This window comes from Corvus brachyrhynchos, unplaced genomic scaffold (genome assembly GCF_000691975.1).
Source record: "Corvus brachyrhynchos isolate BGI_N302 unplaced genomic scaffold, ASM69197v1 scaffold14, whole genome shotgun sequence".
Lineage (NCBI taxonomy): Eukaryota > Metazoa > Chordata > Aves > Passeriformes > Corvidae > Corvus > Corvus brachyrhynchos.
In genome coordinates this window covers 16,461,314-16,479,895 of record NW_008239110.1, presented here as the reverse complement: position 1 = coordinate 16,479,895, position 18,582 = coordinate 16,461,314, and the positions used below count along the sequence as shown (strand labels likewise).

General features: G+C 37.2%; 1 protein-coding gene across 3 annotated transcripts in view; it reads right to left on the bottom strand.

The window, feature by feature from the left end:
- The window catches only part of LAMA2 (laminin subunit alpha 2), a 263,456-nt gene that overhangs the window by 53,804 nt on the left and 191,070 nt on the right, over positions 1-18,582 (bottom strand). For all 3 annotated transcript variants that reach the window (XM_017739565.1, XM_017739567.1, XM_017739566.1), the window contains exons 36-40: positions 18,353-18,563; positions 16,775-16,891; positions 15,448-15,611; positions 11,898-12,036; positions 6,214-6,316 (exon numbers count right to left, since the gene is read on the bottom strand). In XM_017739565.1, the coding sequence (XP_017595054.1) occupies positions 6,214-6,316; positions 11,898-12,036; positions 15,448-15,611; positions 16,775-16,891; positions 18,353-18,563 (734 nt within the window). The remainder of the gene's footprint in view (positions 1-6,213; positions 6,317-11,897; positions 12,037-15,447; positions 15,612-16,774; positions 16,892-18,352; positions 18,564-18,582) is intronic.

Here is an 18,582-nt window from a genome sequence, read left to right as displayed (position 1 = left end):
TCCCTACAAGTCTTGAAATTGAATATTGAGACTCTACCTGTTTAATAGGTTTTCTTTTAATTCAAATACATTTTTACTGTGTGAGTGGTTTTGTTAGTTACAATAATAAACCCATAAATAAGCACCTAGGGAGGCTCTTACACAATGAGAAGTGAGGAGATACTATGTCCTGTGTCAGCTTTTCAAAGAAATTGTTCATTTTTCATGGAGATATTAAGTTTTATTTTTAATTAACTTCTTATCTTGTAATCCAGATGGCCTCTGCATTAAACACTGGACTAATTTGTTGCATGAATCACAAATTGAACTGACTTCATGTCAGCTTTTCCATATCCTTTAATTATTAGCATTTATGAAAAAATCTGGGTCAAGGATTTGAAGGCCCAAGATCTTCCAGTTAAGCACTAAGTTAGTCAAAATACAGACAGCTACAGTCTAAGATTTTCCAAACTACAGAGCCTGTCTGGCTTGGAAGAGGTTAGTAGGTCTGCACTGAAAGATGCCAGGTGCTGTCAACTCTCATTAAAGCGTAGGTTGAGGAGTATCATAAGACATTTATCTCAATCCTGTTTCCACTTGATTAGCTCTGCACAGAGATGGCACAAGATGCCAATAAATGTTTGTTGTTCAAATCAGGAAAACTAGTCATGCATTGCTGAAACTAAGCTCTAAAGAGTAAGCAGGAACCTGCAGGACTTTGCATGTGTTGGCCTTTAGGTTTGCTGGCTTGGTTAACATGAACAAAAATTTTCAATTTCTGTTTATATGAAACAGCACTACAGGGTAAAGCATCATCCCTTATTCCCCTGAGTGAATAAACTGAAGTGAGTCAAATGAAAAAACCCAAACAACCCTGTGTGCATATATTTCATCCTAAGATGAACTCAAGGATTTAGTTACTTACTGTTTATATGGAGTGATTTACTCTTATAAGAGACACACAGTTTTACAAGTCTCTGCAGATCACATACAGAGGTGACACTGGTTAATTGCTGATGATGTGCCACCATCATGGTGGAACACATATATAGAGGAACACAGTGGAAACAGGTACCTTCTGACAGTATGGATAAATACAGTTTTTCCACATGAAACTGTGCAAGAAAATATCATTAAGGCTATGCTACCAAATGCATGTATCCCAAAATCAGACTCAAGCTGGAAATCTACCAAGGACCAACAAATGCATCTGTTTTTATTGATTGGAAACTGCAGAAATGAACTGACGGTTACACACATCCCTTTCTGTTATCTTTGTATTACTTCTTCCAAATAGCATTCTTGCTCCCCACAGTCTCATCTTATAAAGAGGAACATGGGTCACAAGCTGAATTTTTTTTCCCTAAACCAAGCAAGACTTAGAAATTGGCATTAGGAACAAACAGGAGACAGAGATGTAACTAGAGAAATGCAGCTAATTAAGTTTAACTTTTTAAAAAGAGTACTTTTAGCACTGACTACAATAATCTGGTGAATGCAATATGCCAGGTCAGCAGAAAGACAACACAGAGGAAAATACACAAACAAGGGATCCATCAGCTGGATATGTTGCCTATCAGCTGAAAAATACTTCAGCTAAAAATACTCACGTGTTGTCAGACAAGGCACGTCCCCCTCAAGTTGTCAATTCTTAAGCAAAAGAAATTACATGAGCAGAATTTCAGTAGCCACCTGACAGCAGTCTCCAGCTGAAGAGGAGTTTATGCATCTTATTTTCACTTTTCATTGATCAGTTTTGACAAAGTCTGTATACAGTCTGAAATAGGCACAGGGCTAAGTATATTTTTAAAACTGTAAACTCAAAATTTTAAGGAAGAAAAATTGCTCCTGGCAAACTGAAAAGTCCCTCAAGGCATAGAGAAAATGAAGCTAGCAGGCAGCAGCATTTACTCACTGGTTGCCCAAATTTCAAAATTCCTTCTTAGCCACAGTACTACATACAGAGTTTGCTTCTCCCACCAGGGTTATTCTTTCTAACTCCTAGCCCCATAGAGAGAAAAATTACTAAATCTCCATTCTAATAGCTTTTGTCAGAAGCTTTGCTTTGTAAGGAGTGTTTCAGCAGTCTTTGGTGGTAATATAAAACATTTTCATGATTAACAGCCATTTTATAACTCAGGTAATTGGCCACAAATCAGGGGAATGTTATAATGTAGGAGGAAAACACTCCCATCTCTATCATGGCCTAGGCTGGATTTTTGGTGTATATATTAGTTGAGTGGCTTATGGGTCTTCATTACTTTAACTAATGTACTTCCTGTAGTGCAGACAGAGAAATTTTAAGGTAGTGATTACTTCTGTCTGCCAGATCTTTATAGAGTGCCTGTTAGCCATCCTGCACTTCCAGCTGAGACTCTGAAAGGGCGGCTTCATAAGGACTCTAAGAAAATAACTTTCTCTTAGTCTGACACCGAACTCTCACTTTCTGTCGTGGGAGAATCAAGACATCCAAAAGGCATTATGTTCATAATACTAATAACATATGTTCTATGTTATTCACAGTACTAATAATATCACCACTTTGGTGCAAAAGCAGAGTGGGGAACAGAAATCTGTCATTGCGTTTTCTTCTTGCACATCTGCATTCTGGGCACAATGTTAACTGATCTCCACGGGTCAAGCTGTGGAGCATGGACATGTTTTATTAGATGTAAAAAGGCATACTCTTCAAGTTCAGAATGTTTGTCTTTATGAAGCACTTTAAGACCTATTGAAGAGCATTAAGAAAGCTCCATCTCATTACCCTTCAGTTTGGGGCAAAAACATAGATAAAGATCTAATACCTGCATTTTAAGCACCGCTGCCTGCTTGCATTAAGTTTGCTTTATGAATCTTTGGGCTGTTTGGACATCTGCCTCTGAATTATGAAGCTGTTATCAACTTAAATTCTCACTGGTACAATGGGAAAATAACTTTTTTTTTTTTCAAAATTTTCTGCAGTAATGATTGTAATCTATCTTGTCTCAGGGTTAAATTGAACAGTCTTGTGGACACATGGAATTCACGCCCATCCTCGTAGAGGTACTATTTTAATTTGTCATTGAAAACAGGGCACTGTGCTTTACTCCATTACACCTACCTGGGGGGCACAGGGAGCCAGGGACTCCAGTCTGAGGTGTCCAGTTTGCTCACTGAAATGCTGTGGCAGGGAGAGGCAGCGCAGACATTTTAGTGTTTCGCACCAGCCATGGCAAACTGCAGCAGTTTGCATTCCAGAAAGCATGACTGTTTTTTGCTTCTTCAGCCATGCTACTGAAATTGCACACTGGCCTCTTCTCATAGTCTTGTGATTTTTTATAACATATTTCCTGAAATTTGTTCCTCCAGCCCTAAATCTGTACTGAATCTGGCAGTAGAGAGTTGCAATAAAGAAGACCCTAATACACATCCAAGATTTACTAGTAACTCAGACACATTTCTTTCCCTCAGTTCAGCTACAAGAAAGTAATGATGTTTTTTCACTTTTAAACAGTGTATGACAATGAAATGCAATTAATGACCTTATGAAACATTATGCTTTATGACCTTATTAAACATTATGTTTACTTGTTAACGAGTTCTGCAGCTGGAAATGCTAGAGCTGCCAAAACTAAATTAAAGTGTAGTAACAGCCAAAAGATGACTAAGCTGTATGGATCACCTCCTTTATGCTGTATGCTCTTCTTAATGTATCTCCCAGGAGGCCAAAGAGAATTTCGTATGCAAAAACATGGAAGACAGGGCTCTATTATGAAAACCTGTCTTGTTTCTAATAAAAAGTATTTTAACTAAGCTAGCAGGATGGGGAAGCTTCATGCATCATCTCTGTGACAAGTTTAAAACTCCGCCTCGAATATTTACTATGTGTGATTTTTCTAGTTCTGATACACCAAACAAAAAAACCCTCAAAAACCCCCCAAAAAACCCAGCTTGATTTTCAGAACCTATGATGAACAAAAACATCATATCGTAGATATTTTTTCCCCCTTGTTTTTATTTCTTCCAAGTCCTAAATATGTTTTCTTACACCGGTTTTCAAGTGCTATGTTTCTTCCATCCTTGTGGTTAACTCCAGGTTAACCCTATTATAGCTCCAGCCAGTTCAATCAGGCTAAACTATAATGCATTTAGTATGAAAGAATTTTTCAAAAACTACAGTAACTGGACATAAGCTTCCGAAAATATATACACCAAAATTTCAAATTACTAAAAGGAGGGGATTACAGTGCACTAACTTGAAATAAACCACAAAATCATCAGCTTGAACTTATTCTTTCTGGAATTAGTATTCAGATGGAAGACTTTCAAAGAGTTGTACTGAGGACTCAGTTAAGAGATCCTCCTCTCAGACTTTACTATATCAGTGGCACAAACACTCTATGCTCCGAATTGCTTTCTTTGTTATATGTAAAAACAAAGTAATTAGAACAGTAATAGTTAACATTTTTCACAAAGGCAGATGTGTGAAACTTAGTGTTGTCCTACTCAAAAGTGGATAATTGTATCATACTTATTTCCCCTCTGGTTTAGTAGAAATGAATTATTTTTTCAATTCCTTCCTACGAGTGCTGTGGAGAAAGAAGTATTGAATACTGTTAAACAGATGCTTCATTAGTGTTGCAATAAGTGTTTTCTTACAGGACCTATAAAACAATCTGTCTGGATAAAGACCCAAGAAATAAACTGATTTTTGTTGCAGTGATAAGATTATTTAGTCATAGGCTCTGAAGAAGTATTTGTCCAAAGAGAATTGTTCTCCTTCTGACCAACAGCCACTCCCCCTGATGCTCATCTAAGCTGTTTTCAAAGATTTTCTAAGGTCATTTTCTCCCTGATCTTCTCAGCAATCAAATACAGCATTCCTGTTTTTTAATTATAATGGGGATTTTCCTAATATGTGATTGGTATCAGTGCATTTGAGATATGTTAGTCCCATCTTCTTTGGAGAAACCTTGACATACTAAAGAATATGAAATCCTTTCGATTATTTCTCTATCCACATGCTAAATCTACATTACTTCAATCTTTCTTCTCATCTCTCCTCTGCTAGATCACCAATTAGTCTTCATAATGTTTTCAGGACTCTGCAAACCACCTCAGCCTTCATGAAGTTCAGTGCCCAAGACTGTGGCCAGTATCTCAGCTAAAGCACTAGAAACCCTGCAGAGAGTGGAAGGATTGTTTCATGTGTTTTGGAAAGTGTGCACCTATTCATGCACTCCTCTGTGACATCTGCCTTTACCACCTCTACCCAACACATGATCCATGCATCTCTTTAGTCTTGCTTTACAGAAGTGCCACTCAGACAATTGCTCATCATTCTGCATTTCTGCAGCTAATTATTTGTGTAAGACCTCATCTGTGTCTCTACTGACTACTGTCCTACCTTCTCACGCAATGGCATTCATCAGGAGTACTCCCATTTACTGATAAGAAAATATTAAGGACATTTTACAGACAGTCTGACCTGAATTACCAGCTTTTATATCTCACTGAAAACCATGGCTCAAAGCCTTATATTTTTTCCCCAGTGGAAAATGTTGAAGAGAAATTAAAGATGTTTTATTTTTCACTAGGAAACCAAAGTATTTGGTTTGGAATCTACAGATCTTATGACTTAACCTGCATTTACCTGCATTTAGACATGTATTGATGCTTCAGGAACATAGATATCTTCTTGTGTGTATGAAATCTTTTCTCTACAGACATGTTTTTAGTATTTGTTTTTCTTTTTTAAGGAGATGCTTAACAATTCTCACCGATTACTCTGTTTGGCAAACAGCTTCATTTGACCTCCTCATGCTTCCACTTTCAGGCAAAACACCTTAGATATCCTCAAGAGATGTGGTATCTCTGGCTAGCATTGCAAAACATGCTTTGTATTGACAAGAACAAAAATTTAATATTGGGTTCGGTTTCATGCTTGTTTTCTGCTAGAGCAAATCAGCATCAGTATTTCCATCCCTCTCTTCTCCCCAGTTACTCTTGCCCTTATTGTAGTTAGCAAGACCTCTCCTCCTCAGCCTTCTTGTCCGAGAAATGAATAGAGGGGACAAGAGTTCCTGCATAATGCCTGGACACAAAACAGGAGAATCTTCTTCATTGATACATTGTTTCATTTCAAATCACGTAATGAATTACACTTTTTTTCTACTGATACGGCTCCTTCATACCAGAAGCACAATGCTTTTTTTCCTCTATTTAGTGGGTCTGAATGCCATATACTGCACATACCTTTAACATCATTTTCTAACATCTTGGCTTCGTTAAGGATTCGGAAGCTTTTCTGAAGGGAGCTCTTGGCACCTTCCTTCAATGATCCTTGAGGACCAGACGTCTGCAGACAAACAAGCAGTGTCAAACATACAGGAAAGTCTGAGGTCATAAAAGACATGTGATCATGATCCAAGTGAACAGTCATCTAAATTTTAAGTGCACATCAATGGGCTCTGAATTACATGCCATTGCCATTATACTGGTCTAAAAGTACCAAAATAAAAAATTCTCTAATTTTTTTTTTTTTTTTTAATGGGAAGCCAGATCCTCTTTGGAATACCAAAGATGACTTCAATAAAGAAAGACAATGTTTACAGTATTAAAGAAATGGGTTTGACTCTCAGAGCAAAACTGTCCAAAACCAACCAACAAAACACATTGCAACTTAAATATGTATTTATCCTTCCAGCTATGGACAGAACACCATGTAATACAGTATTTCTCTCTAACTGCAGCTACAGAAACTTTAGAGGCCAGACTGGATCTGATGGCTCTAATAAGGACAACTGAGATTCATCTGTGGTTAAATTAAAGAATTATAATTGCTAGGTGAGTAAAGAAGTAAAAAATAGACTTTTAAGAGAAGGGCAAACTGCAGTTAATCTGAAAGATTTTTATTACTAAGTAACCATCCTCCATCATATCATGCTACTTAAAGATCTTTCTTCTGAAAAACATCCATCTCTACCTTCAGTGCAGAGACTGATCAATAGATGGAATGATTTTTCTAAATTAGATTAGTGTTTTCAGTCAGTAGGAAATGCTCCAGGTTCTGAACCACTTAGTGTTCAGTTTGTAAGACTGAACTCAGGTCACTCATCACACTGAATACATTTCTTTGAGAATACTCCTGACAGCCAGATAACATTCTATATTAGTCATGGGTCATAGCCTCATAACTAGTATGTAATTAAGAAGCAGCTACTTTTCATTTTCCAGGGCAGACACATATACTCAAAAATTAACTGTGTGTCAATTAAATGACACAATTATTACTGTTATTCATTATTTATATAATGAGCAAGCCCAGAGGTGACATTTCACATACTGCTGAAGCTCTGATGTTTTTCAACGATGTTGTAAAAAACATACAGTGAACTTGCCACTTCTTTTTCTTCTAAAAACCTTAGGGAATGCTTTGGATACTTTCAAAATTCAGAACCATTTTTTTTTGTTATGGGATACCTCATGGTATATATGTTGCCATGTCACAGGGATATAGCTATTAAAGATTCCTTATATTCAGATGGGATGTAAATGTAAGCTTTTATGTGATTTTAATAACTAAGGCACACATCGCTGTCATTTTCCAAGCTCACCTGAAATACTAAGCTGTGTACATATTCCTTTCAACAACCACAGAAACATATGTGTTTAACAGATCAACAAAATTAGTTTCTTACAGATTTTCTCTACCACATAATAACAACTAGCACTGATAACAGAAAAATATATAAAACCCCAGGAAAAAATCCAAAAAACTACCCAGTGAAGGAAACAACTGCTCCTGAAGGAAGAACATTTGGCCAGATTTTGTGACAGATGAACCTGTCAAATCAAATACTACTTTTAAATTTATTTTCCCACTAGCAACATAACCCAGGGTATGACCACTCTGTGACCACAGACTTCAAAAATAAGGATTATTATTATTATTATTATTATTATTATTATTATATTAATAGGCATGGTTGACGTGGGTGTTGGAGCAGCTTAAAGTCATTAAAATGAAGTTGGAAGGCCAGATGTACAATGCAAAACCAAAAAAGTTCATCAAATCAGGGATGGTAATTGGGCATGTGCTGACAATTAGTCAGAAACAGATTTCAGCATGAAGTTAACACTAGAAAAGCCCTTTCAGAGAGAAATAAACATGTACTGATTAAAAGCTTTACTTTATATTTTTAAAAAACAATCCTGAAAATGAATTTTAATCAAGACATCTGATAGAAAATGTTCTTTATTTACTAGTTTTTCTTGTGGTACATGAGAAGTCAAATTATGAAGCAGTCAGTAATCAAAATCCAAAATTTTATGACTTTGCGTAAGGTGAGTTTGTATGCTTGTGGCAAGCCTGAGTCACGGTGAACCACTTTATGATTTAGTAGGATTTACAGTCTTTGATGTTATTTTCTAAATTTGGACAAATACTATTAAAAAAAAAAAAGAGAATAAGAAAGGAAAGGAAAGGAAAGGAAAGGAAAGGAAAGGAAAGGAAAGGAAAGGAAAGGAAAGGAAAGGAAAGGAAAGGAAAGGAAAGGAAAGGAAAGGAAAGGAAAGGAAAGGAAAGGCTGTGATTAAAAATAAATTTGAAAATTGCAGGGTCTCTGGAATCTAATTTGTTCCAATTCTGCCTTTCCAAATGCCCATAATCTGCGGATAGTACCTTCCTCTCCCTGTGCCTTTCTTCATGGCCCCTACCCTCCCCATGCAAACCCAGTGCAGTTTGAATCCCTGCTGCATCTCGTGGCAGAAATGGGACTATGTTATATACCCAAACAGTGCTGTCTCAGTCATGCTTTAGAGGCATCAATGCACTGGGGCAGTCTTGAGGCTCACATGAACTTACACAAGTACAAGGTTTTATAGGCCTAAGTGCTAATTCAGATCAGTTAAAAATAGTTCTGCCTTAATCTTAAATTATTTTCTTTTCACATACACTTATATTGTGAAGTTTTCACCTATGCAAGAGATAGGGTTACTCTCATTTCTACCAGTCCTGACGATAGATACCAAAAATGTTATGGATGATTTGCACCTCAGGACATCTTCACAAGGATGTCTAGGCAGCTTTATGCCATTATGTAAAAAAATCTAGACACCCAACAGAACTGCTGGGGTAACACCTTCAAAGAAATTCAAAATCAAAGAAGGAAGCAGGACCCTAAACACTCAATGTGTCTTCTGTGTTTCCTGTCACTAGCCTGTAAGTCCTCTCTAAAAAGCCTAAGAATAATCACACTTTTTCCAGATATCCTGTAAAACTGTGATTCTGATCCATGAGATACGAGCAGAATCTGTTAATGTGACTCCTTTCTAGTCAGTTACTGCCTTAGTTAATTAATGGAATGTTGAAACAGCCTGAATGCTAAAGATTTCTCATTTGTGATGAATTTATTTTGCTTTCAAAGGGGAGAGCAAATCCATCATAAAAAGCTCAGGAGGAATTTTTCTGTCATATTTTTAATACATTTTTTCCCAGTCATTTATCAGGCTTCCTATAACCACGATGGATTTTGAGCATCTTTTCATTCATGCTTTTAGCAGCATTAGCTTGATTTGAAAATGAAGTCATTTTTTCATTACAAACCAAAAAAACCCTGAGATATCACTAAGGTTCTTGTAAATCATTTGATCCAGGGACATACAGGATAGAACCTAAAACCAAAACCTGTCCCTACCGTCTCTAGTTCCTACACCAGCTTGTTGCTGCTGGGAAACCTTCGTCCCCTGCCCCAACATTATACCTGAGAAAGGTAAGGATCAGGGATGCATAGTGAGCTACAACACTTTTCTCCATTATCTGCGAGCAGCTGGAACTTGGAGCTTTTTACAGAAGACAGGCATCCACAATAGCTCTCATACAGAACAGAACATGATCTCCATCTTCTACACAGAGTCCCCACAGCACCTTCTCAGAAAGCTGGGGCACAGTTTCTCGGTGCTCATCAGTCTGAGGGGGCTTAAATTCACAAATGCTGTCTTCTAGGAGACTGAATTACTGTGCTCCAGACAGCCCTGACTGAGGCTACATTCCTGGTCTTGTGCTGGAGCTCAGCTAAAAGCTCCTTGGGACCTCCAGAAAGTCTCCCTGATTTACCTGGTTACCAGTTAAACTCTTCAACTAGGATGAGCAAACATTCAACAGTCTTTAAATAAAAACAAGGAAATAGAATAAAGAAGTGATGACTGTAGTTCACAAGTGACATATTTTTAAAATCTGGCTCAAAACCCTCACAAGATCATTTAAAAAATAACAGCTAAATCTATTGCTCTGCAGCAATAAGATGGTAAACCACTGATGACCTCTATATCAAGTCAATTACATTTAAAAGGCATCAGCTGCCTCAGTGTTCTTCCTCATCAACTAGATCCCCATTTCAAATATACTGCTCATAAAAAAAATAAACTCCCTGTAATGAATACATGCAGTGGAGATGCTGAAAACATCACCTTAATATTTTCATCTCTTCCCTTGCTACTCACTTGCTTCTATTTACATCATGTTGTCCATCTTGACCTCCATCACCTAAATTATCAATCCTCTTTCTCTCTATATAATCACCCAATGATACATACACTTTTGTTACCATCCTGTAATTGCTAGCTTTGTTTCTGTACTGCTCTTTTTTTTTTCCATTTTCAATCCCTGAAACAGCTGCCAGTCTCACTCATTCCAAATTGTCAAAGGAGAAAAAGACAGCATGTATTAAATCTTAATGAGAAGGGGAAAAAAAAGGGCCAGGCCCTAATTTACTTCTGTGGTGTAATTATGCATTCTGGTGAAACAAAGAACTATTTACAGAGAACCAGCATATACTAATGTGTGAGGTGAATCTTTTTCATTAAGAGAGAAATACAGTAGTTAGTATTATTTGAAAAAACACCGAAAATGTAAAGAGCCTAAAAATATTAAAATTTTTGTCACTTTATCCCTCTGATGAATACAGACCTTTACAGAATGTGATTGATTTTGCTGTTCTCATAATCCATTTGACTGAAGTAGCTCTCTGCAAGCTACCTTTATTTATGTACAAGTGCTGTAACTACAAGTTGTTTCTGTTCATCTGTATGTTTCTATATCAAATATAGGTTCTGGCAATCTCATATTATACTGTCACTGTCTCACGTTTCTGTGGGCCTGTGAAGTGCATGTTTGTTGCCCTCTGACTGACTCCCACAAATTAACTCCTTTGATATTTCACATAAAAGATAATTTTGGCTATGGTCAGAATGTTTTGTCGTCACAGTATATGCATCGAGGAGCCCAGATCCTCATTAAGACTCAGGCAGGAGAGCTGACTTTACTGTACAATCCTATTTTTAAAAGTTCCCTTCATTTTCTCTGAACATATGCATGTGCTACCTCATAGTGACAATAAGATTTCTCTGCAAAAACTGGTAGAGTTCACAAAGTGAACAAAACTTTCCACTCCCCTCCTACAATTCTCCTTTTCTAGAATTCTGGCGAGGTGCATGCAGTTCATCTGATGTGCAGAGAAGTGCCTCCAAGCATTTTCATGGAACTAGGGGAGTTAATTAAGGTACGGAGTTCTTTAAATTTAATGAATATATTGCCCACATCTAAACTAGCACTATTGAATATCAAATGGCCTACACTCCTGACTCAAAGCTGTTGGCTTGAGCCATACACAGACACCAAAAGGTGGAAGACAGAGGTGGGGAGGATAGTAAATAAAATGGGGAAGAAAAGTAAGGATCGTGAGTCAGGAACAAATAGGGATGTTCTCTGAAGGTACATGTAGCTCTGACAGGGGCATAGCTCTCTGATCACAACACAAGAATGTTCGATGGCAAAGGTCTTCACACATAGTTTTAAGATGGAAAAACATGGATCTGAGATAAGGTGTAGCATGTTCCACAGAAAATCTAAACCTTCTCAATTTACTCGTTTTCCTTACCGCTTGCATAGCTTCATTTGCAAGAGCCTTGGCTTCCTTGGCAACTCTTTCAGCTTCATCTGTGTAATCCTTGATGTTAGTATAAGCATTGAAAGCACGTGTGGCATTGAAAGAGAGATTTTTCGCTTCAGTAAGGATTCTGTTGGGATGGGATAAGTAAACACACCATTAAACCTGCTATCAGAGCTCAACAGAACAGAGAATCCCACCTTTTCAAACCCAATGGCCTTATTTCTAAGGCTATTTCTAAGGTGTTTCTTTAGAGAGCAATGCTACACTTGAGATTTCAGGAGTGCTGGCATCGTGTGTTTAATGGAATTCACATTTTATCTGTGCAGACAGACATAAAGAACAATGTTCACTAAAAGAGGAAGTTCTGCGAGATAAAAATAGATCAGACACCAAGAAAAGACAGCACTGTGCTTAACGCTCTAATAGAAGTCACATATTCATAGTGTGTGTTTCTAGGCTATGTGCTGAGCCAGGCAACTTGCTGAAATTTGCACTGTATGAACGTGAAGGGTCACTACAGACACATGCTAAAGTAGAATCTTTGAACAACTAATTTCTTGGTCTGGCTGCCAAACACAGAATTGACAGTTATGAAGGAGATCTCACAGTCTAAACCAAATCCTAAGTGTTTGCTGACAAAAATGAAAAGCATAAGCAGTAATGTTTCATATTGAATGTGATGTTCAATTTACATGAAATACTTCATTCTGATACCTATAAATAGATGAAAAGGTAATTATAAACAGCCAGTATTTACTGGTGCAGTGACAGAGTTCAGCTAACCTCCTTCCTAGGGGAATTTCTAGTCAGCAGGCTGCGGAAATAACTTCTCTTGCACTCTCTCTGTATGATATATTCAAATATTTTCTTCAAAGAATTACTGCACCTACAGAATGAACCTGAAGACAACTATCTCAATAGTCATTATGACCAATGCCTATGTCGAATTTACTGAATAAAGTGTAAATGGGCTAAAATTCTCACTTGAACTGGATAAGAATGGATCTGAACTTGGATTTTTGCCTCTCTGGGAGATTCTTTAGCCATCCAGGTGTATGGCAATGTAAGAGAGACAGGGATTATTTCTGTTGGACTTGTTCCAGCTCATGTAAAATAGTCATTGAGACAGTGTGAGTGGAAGAAAGGAAAATTCATCCTGGTAATGTATCTATTCTCTAGAGAACTGTGACAGCTGGGCTCCAATCCTCGCCATCAATTACTTACTGATTTCTACAAAATGCCACAGGAAAGACAAAGTGGACAGAAGGTATAGTCCCTGGACTCAACATGTAGTTAATAGAGGGACAGAGATTCCCTTTAGGTTACTGCAGAAACTGCATGACTGAGCTGCCTCTGCATCACTCCTGGAAAAGCATATCTCCTTCCTCAACTACAGCTGGAGCCCACCAGGCTACTCTAAGTTTCTGTGATGCTCTGTTAGACAAATGTGCAGCCCAGAATAGTTACCTAGCAAGAAGCTCAAGTACTGCTTAGAAACATGGTTCAACTCCTTTCTGGTTAGGAAAAGAAACCCCTGAATTTGCCAAATACCACTGGCATTTATTCATGAGCAGGCAATTAGCCATAGGGGAGAAGTCTATACTAATGCTTCCTTGTGTACAGCAAAAGTAACAATTTTTTCTAGGTTAAATTAATGAATGGTTCCATGTTCCAGCACTCAAGAGAATATCCTCACTGTCAATCAATATATTATTTGAATCCTTAGAGGGTGACTGGAGAGTCAGGGCTCTCCCTCTATTTCTCCTGGAAGAAGAAACAGTAATCTACACCAAATTTAGTGTTGTCTGAAAGACACTCAAGTGCCAGTTGTGAAGATAGACACAATTTTTAATTCCTCAAACTGATAGAGACTGTATATGCCCACAAAATATAACTATTTATTGTCAGTGCATGAAGTAGACAGCTTTATCCTGATGCAGGATTACACAGCACCATGGCATTTCTTTGTCCTTTTAAGTTATGTATCCATCTGACCACATCAGAAATTTTAATTTTGAACAACCTGCTTTTAGACAATTTTTAATGTCCTTCATTGTTCATTGTCTTTTTTGAGAAACTGAGGTTGATGTCTGGATCAGATGTAGGTATACACGGTACTGTTATACTGTTATAACGTTTTAAACACTACCCTAAGCTCCTTAAGGCCAAGCTGTCACCCTGCATTAAGACAGAAGCACATACATGCACTCATAAAAAAGTCTGTTTTGAATAGTTAAAAACTTCTATCTCAAAACATGTCTTGCCAACATTTGATTAGGAGGCACAATATCCTTTTAGTTCCTTCATGACAACCTTCATGTATTTGGATATTTATATGTGGTTGAGTGTGACACTAGAGTCACTCATTTTTAGAAACAGCGTCCTTCAAATTCATTTTTACCCAGGAAACCACAGCTATCATTACTTTATGCACGCCTCAAAACATGTATTACACTGGATATCTAGAGTAGTGTAACTACACTGTAAATGAAGCCAGTAATTTTACAAGTATCAGAGATAATTTTCTGTCTTTTCTACAAAATTACAGATGCTGGCAAGAAATAACTGTGTTAAGCACCCGCTCACAAGTCTTTGGGATATTCAAGTCTTCAGATAGATCTAAAAGATGTAAGCAGCAAAAAAGTAGCATATCGTTGATGCTTAAAAAAAACCCCTTTTTTTTTCATGCAGTGCTTTTATAAAATAATGAAGCTCTGAAGCTATGCTGGGGACAGGTCCAACAGGCAGAATACCCATGGTCTGAGTATTACTATTGCAGATTACACTTACTATTATGGCTTGCTTTTTTAAATGCTGAGAATGCAATAAAACAAATGACGTCCCTCTCTTTTGCCCCAAAAATTCCAACAAAATCAACAAACCCTTGTTTTATATTCTTTCCAGGAAACTATTTTCATGATGAGTTATAAAGTATCATTCTTCTGCAAGAGCTGTGGTCATATACATGAAGGGCATTGCAATTCTCACATTTAAGAATGTGATAGTGGTAAACAGAAACTAAAGTTTCTGTACTTGGGTTTAAGCATTTTGGTCCAGGACACCTATTTTTTTTGGGAGAGTGTTTTGAAACCAGTAGAGGAATTACTGTCCACCGCTACAGGGGATTTCTGACAGTAAACAATTTAGCATCACAATAATAGTCTCCTACCAAAATGGTCATCTTAAAATGGAAAATACTACTTGTTTTTAACAATGGCGCATGAAAACATGTAGTGAGCTCTTTAAGAAAAAATTCTATTTTCTTTACAACATAGCAGTAAGCATATGGTAAGTGCTATGAGTGCATCTGAGGGCACCGTTTGCTGTCCATGCAGGCTATGAGAATCACAAAATGTATGAAACCATTTACAAGAGATACACAAATTGACCAGCTCAGTAGTTGTACACTTATACAGATCACTGATTATTTGTATACCCCCAGTGACAGATGTCAAAGTAGAATGCCCTTCAAGTTCTGTGAAGCAATTTTGCAAACCTGCTTCGTGATTTTAGCACTACCAGTGAATGTCTGCCTTACCCATCCAGCACTGCAGATGATTCATTCAGCTGGCCCGCTCGGTTCTCAGCTTGCAACACTTTTTCTGGAAGCATCCTGTCACGGATTTCTTGTGATAAGTCATCTATTTTATCTTTCAGCTGATCAGACATTGGCTGTATCTTATCTGCAACACCTTCTACATACTGAAAATGACAAAAGAAAAGCCTTTAAATTGCTGAATGCAAGCATTCTGTAGCCCTACTTATATGTAATGGTGTTTTGTCTCTCCTTGTGAACTATTATTTCAACTTACCCATGCTTTAAAACTTCAGGGAACTAATATAGAAAGAGTAACAGTCTGGACTAGAAGGCAGAGAGGAGATAAACAATATTCCAAGAGTTACTTGCCTTCTACTATGAGCTCAGTAAAAGCCTTTATTTTACAATTAAGGAACTGCACAGTTTAAAAGCATATAAACCCTATTTTGGATTTGTTTCCTAAAAGTAGATACGTGCATAGTTATATTAAATTGTTGCTGTGCTCCACAATAATAACTAATAAACAGCAGAAGTTTCATGTCTCAGGACCCTTTGAGTGACCACAGTGTCTTTTTGCTTATTAAAGCATCTCAGTAAGAACTATAATTTTGAAGACCTTCCATTCCTGTTCCAAGAAGGAATCACTCTTGGATTCCATCTCACTGTGTCTCCTTTCCCATTTTTCCAAAGAGCATTCTTCCATTCATTATGACAAGCTTCAGTGCATGCTGGAAATATCTACAGAACCAATGATACCTCAGGATACCTTTTTTTTTTTTTTTTGTAGCTAAGGCACTGATCTCAAACTGAATTGATAAAACTTTTAAGGAAGGATTTTCAAAAATATTATGCAAAGTGAGAGTGCAATCTTCTCCCTGATCTATCTGGACTTAAAATTGTGGGCATAGGCAACAAATTACTTCTGAAGTTTCCTTCTGATACACACACAAGAGTTTTTATGCAGATAACTCTACATCTAGATTTATCACAAAGTCACAGTGAGACTGTGAATGGGTCTGCTGCATCTGTAATTCTCAAGATAAAGTTAGTACCGCAATCAGAATACCGTATTTATAAATGGCAGAATCCCTCAAACATTATGAGCTAGCTCATATGTAATCCAATGAATCACTTACAACTCCAAGTTATTAATTTTTATATACCAGACTAGCTTTTCTGCCATACAGCAATTAAGAATTATCCCAAGTCCAATATTCCAGTATTGATAAACACAATGAAAAATTAGGTGTTACTTTAATTATCTATTTTGCTCCCATAATGATGCTTTCTTGTACTAATTCTCAGGTAAAGATGACAAAATACTCACTTCTACAGCTATGCTGATGTTATTTGCAAGTTTATTGGCTTCATTAAGGACATCATTCCCTTCCTGAAGGATCTTTTCAATGTCTTGTCTGCCATCTTCTACAGCTTGCTTCCTTTTCTTTGGATGAGTTCACACAAAGAAAAAGATGAGTTGTTTACTAGAACAGTTCAAATGCCAGCATCTCAGTATAGACTGCATTTTGTCACCATGCCACAATGCCCCTTCTGGAATTCCCTGAGCTCTCAGAGCTGAGACAGTGACAACAATAAAGCACATGTAAGATATCTTTCCTTTGTCCTCCTGTCCCCAGCTTTGTATTGTCCTCCCACATGGCAGGGCTTTTGTTGCTCTCTAACAGAGGCAATTGGCTGAAGTACTGTTGCAAAATGAATCAGAAAGTTATAAATCCTAATCATTACCCAGATGTGTAAGTTCCTCATTTGTAAATCACCTCTGACTATGAAGGAAAAATTTATAAAAATATTCTGCTACTTTCCTACTTCTGTCCACTGGTACTTCCCAAGCTATTGAATGCAAAATAAAAAGGTTTGGAGTAACCTGAGGATTCCTGCTTTTCCAGCTAGTAACACTACTGCATATTGTGTGGTAAGGATGGATTTCTGAATAAAGAACTGGCAATTTCCTATGCAAGATCCATTGAGTATCACAGATTAATTTGATAGGAGGCCATGGCAGCCATGTGGGCAGGACTGCTGGAAAGGCACTCTGCTACAGTGACACAGAGAATATTTTAAAAACTGAGATAGCAGGTAATTTCTCCAACCTTTATCTATTTAACTTTGGGAAGAAAATGCACAGAACAGAGATCACCTAAATTCATCAGATCACTGCATTTCCTTGATTCAGTCAAGCCCAGAAATCTCTGCTGAGAACAGAGGTCTCAAAACTCTAACCTCATATTGTACTTGAGGTGAAAGCTCACCGAGATACAGAGTTGAAACATTTATCTTCATTAGGTTGACTCTGCTCTTTATATCTTGGTTAAATGCTTGTTAATGTACAGTATAATATGCTCTTTAAGTCTCTGCAATTTAAATTAAATCATAAGCAGACCCCTCTTCTATGAGTGAGATAATTTATAACAGCTACTAACTACCAAGAATAGAGTTTGATTTATTACTCTGTAATATCCACATACCCCCTTCAGTCTTCTTCCCAGGGGTTGGAGAAGAAGATGAAAGTATAAGTTTTCTAGAAGCAAATATATGACAGCAAAGATTTTAACTGAACTCCTATTTAAATATTGAGCACACGATTTGAATTTTATATGACTATTTATACTGGGATGAATTTAATTTCCCCCAGAACAATAAATCCAATGTTCCTTCCACAAAGCAGATGGTATTATTTCAATAAAGCTGGGGAGTAATTCTACTTTTAAAAGCCAATGCACTTCCTCATTCTGAGGAACGTGTTGCCTTTAAATTACATCAGATATAGTTCTATTTTAATGATACTTTTGTTTGGCTTGTATTTTTGTTTCCATTTTTAATCATGCAATGGTTCAATCTGTCATCAGAATCAAAGTAATTGAAGATAAAACTTGTCAGCACTCACCTCTAGCATGGTCATATTTTTTTGGTTGACTGCAGATAAACGATCAGCCTCCCAAATTTTACTTGCAGCTTCTCTTAGCAGATCTCGAGCATCATCAACTTTGCTGTGGTAGTCTGCTAGCTTGTCCTGGACCTCATTTTTGAGATCCTCATTTTTCTTGCTGGGCTCACCAAATAATTTCTTCACCTTGTTCAAAAGATCTTCTGCATGCCTGCAATGCATTGCCACCC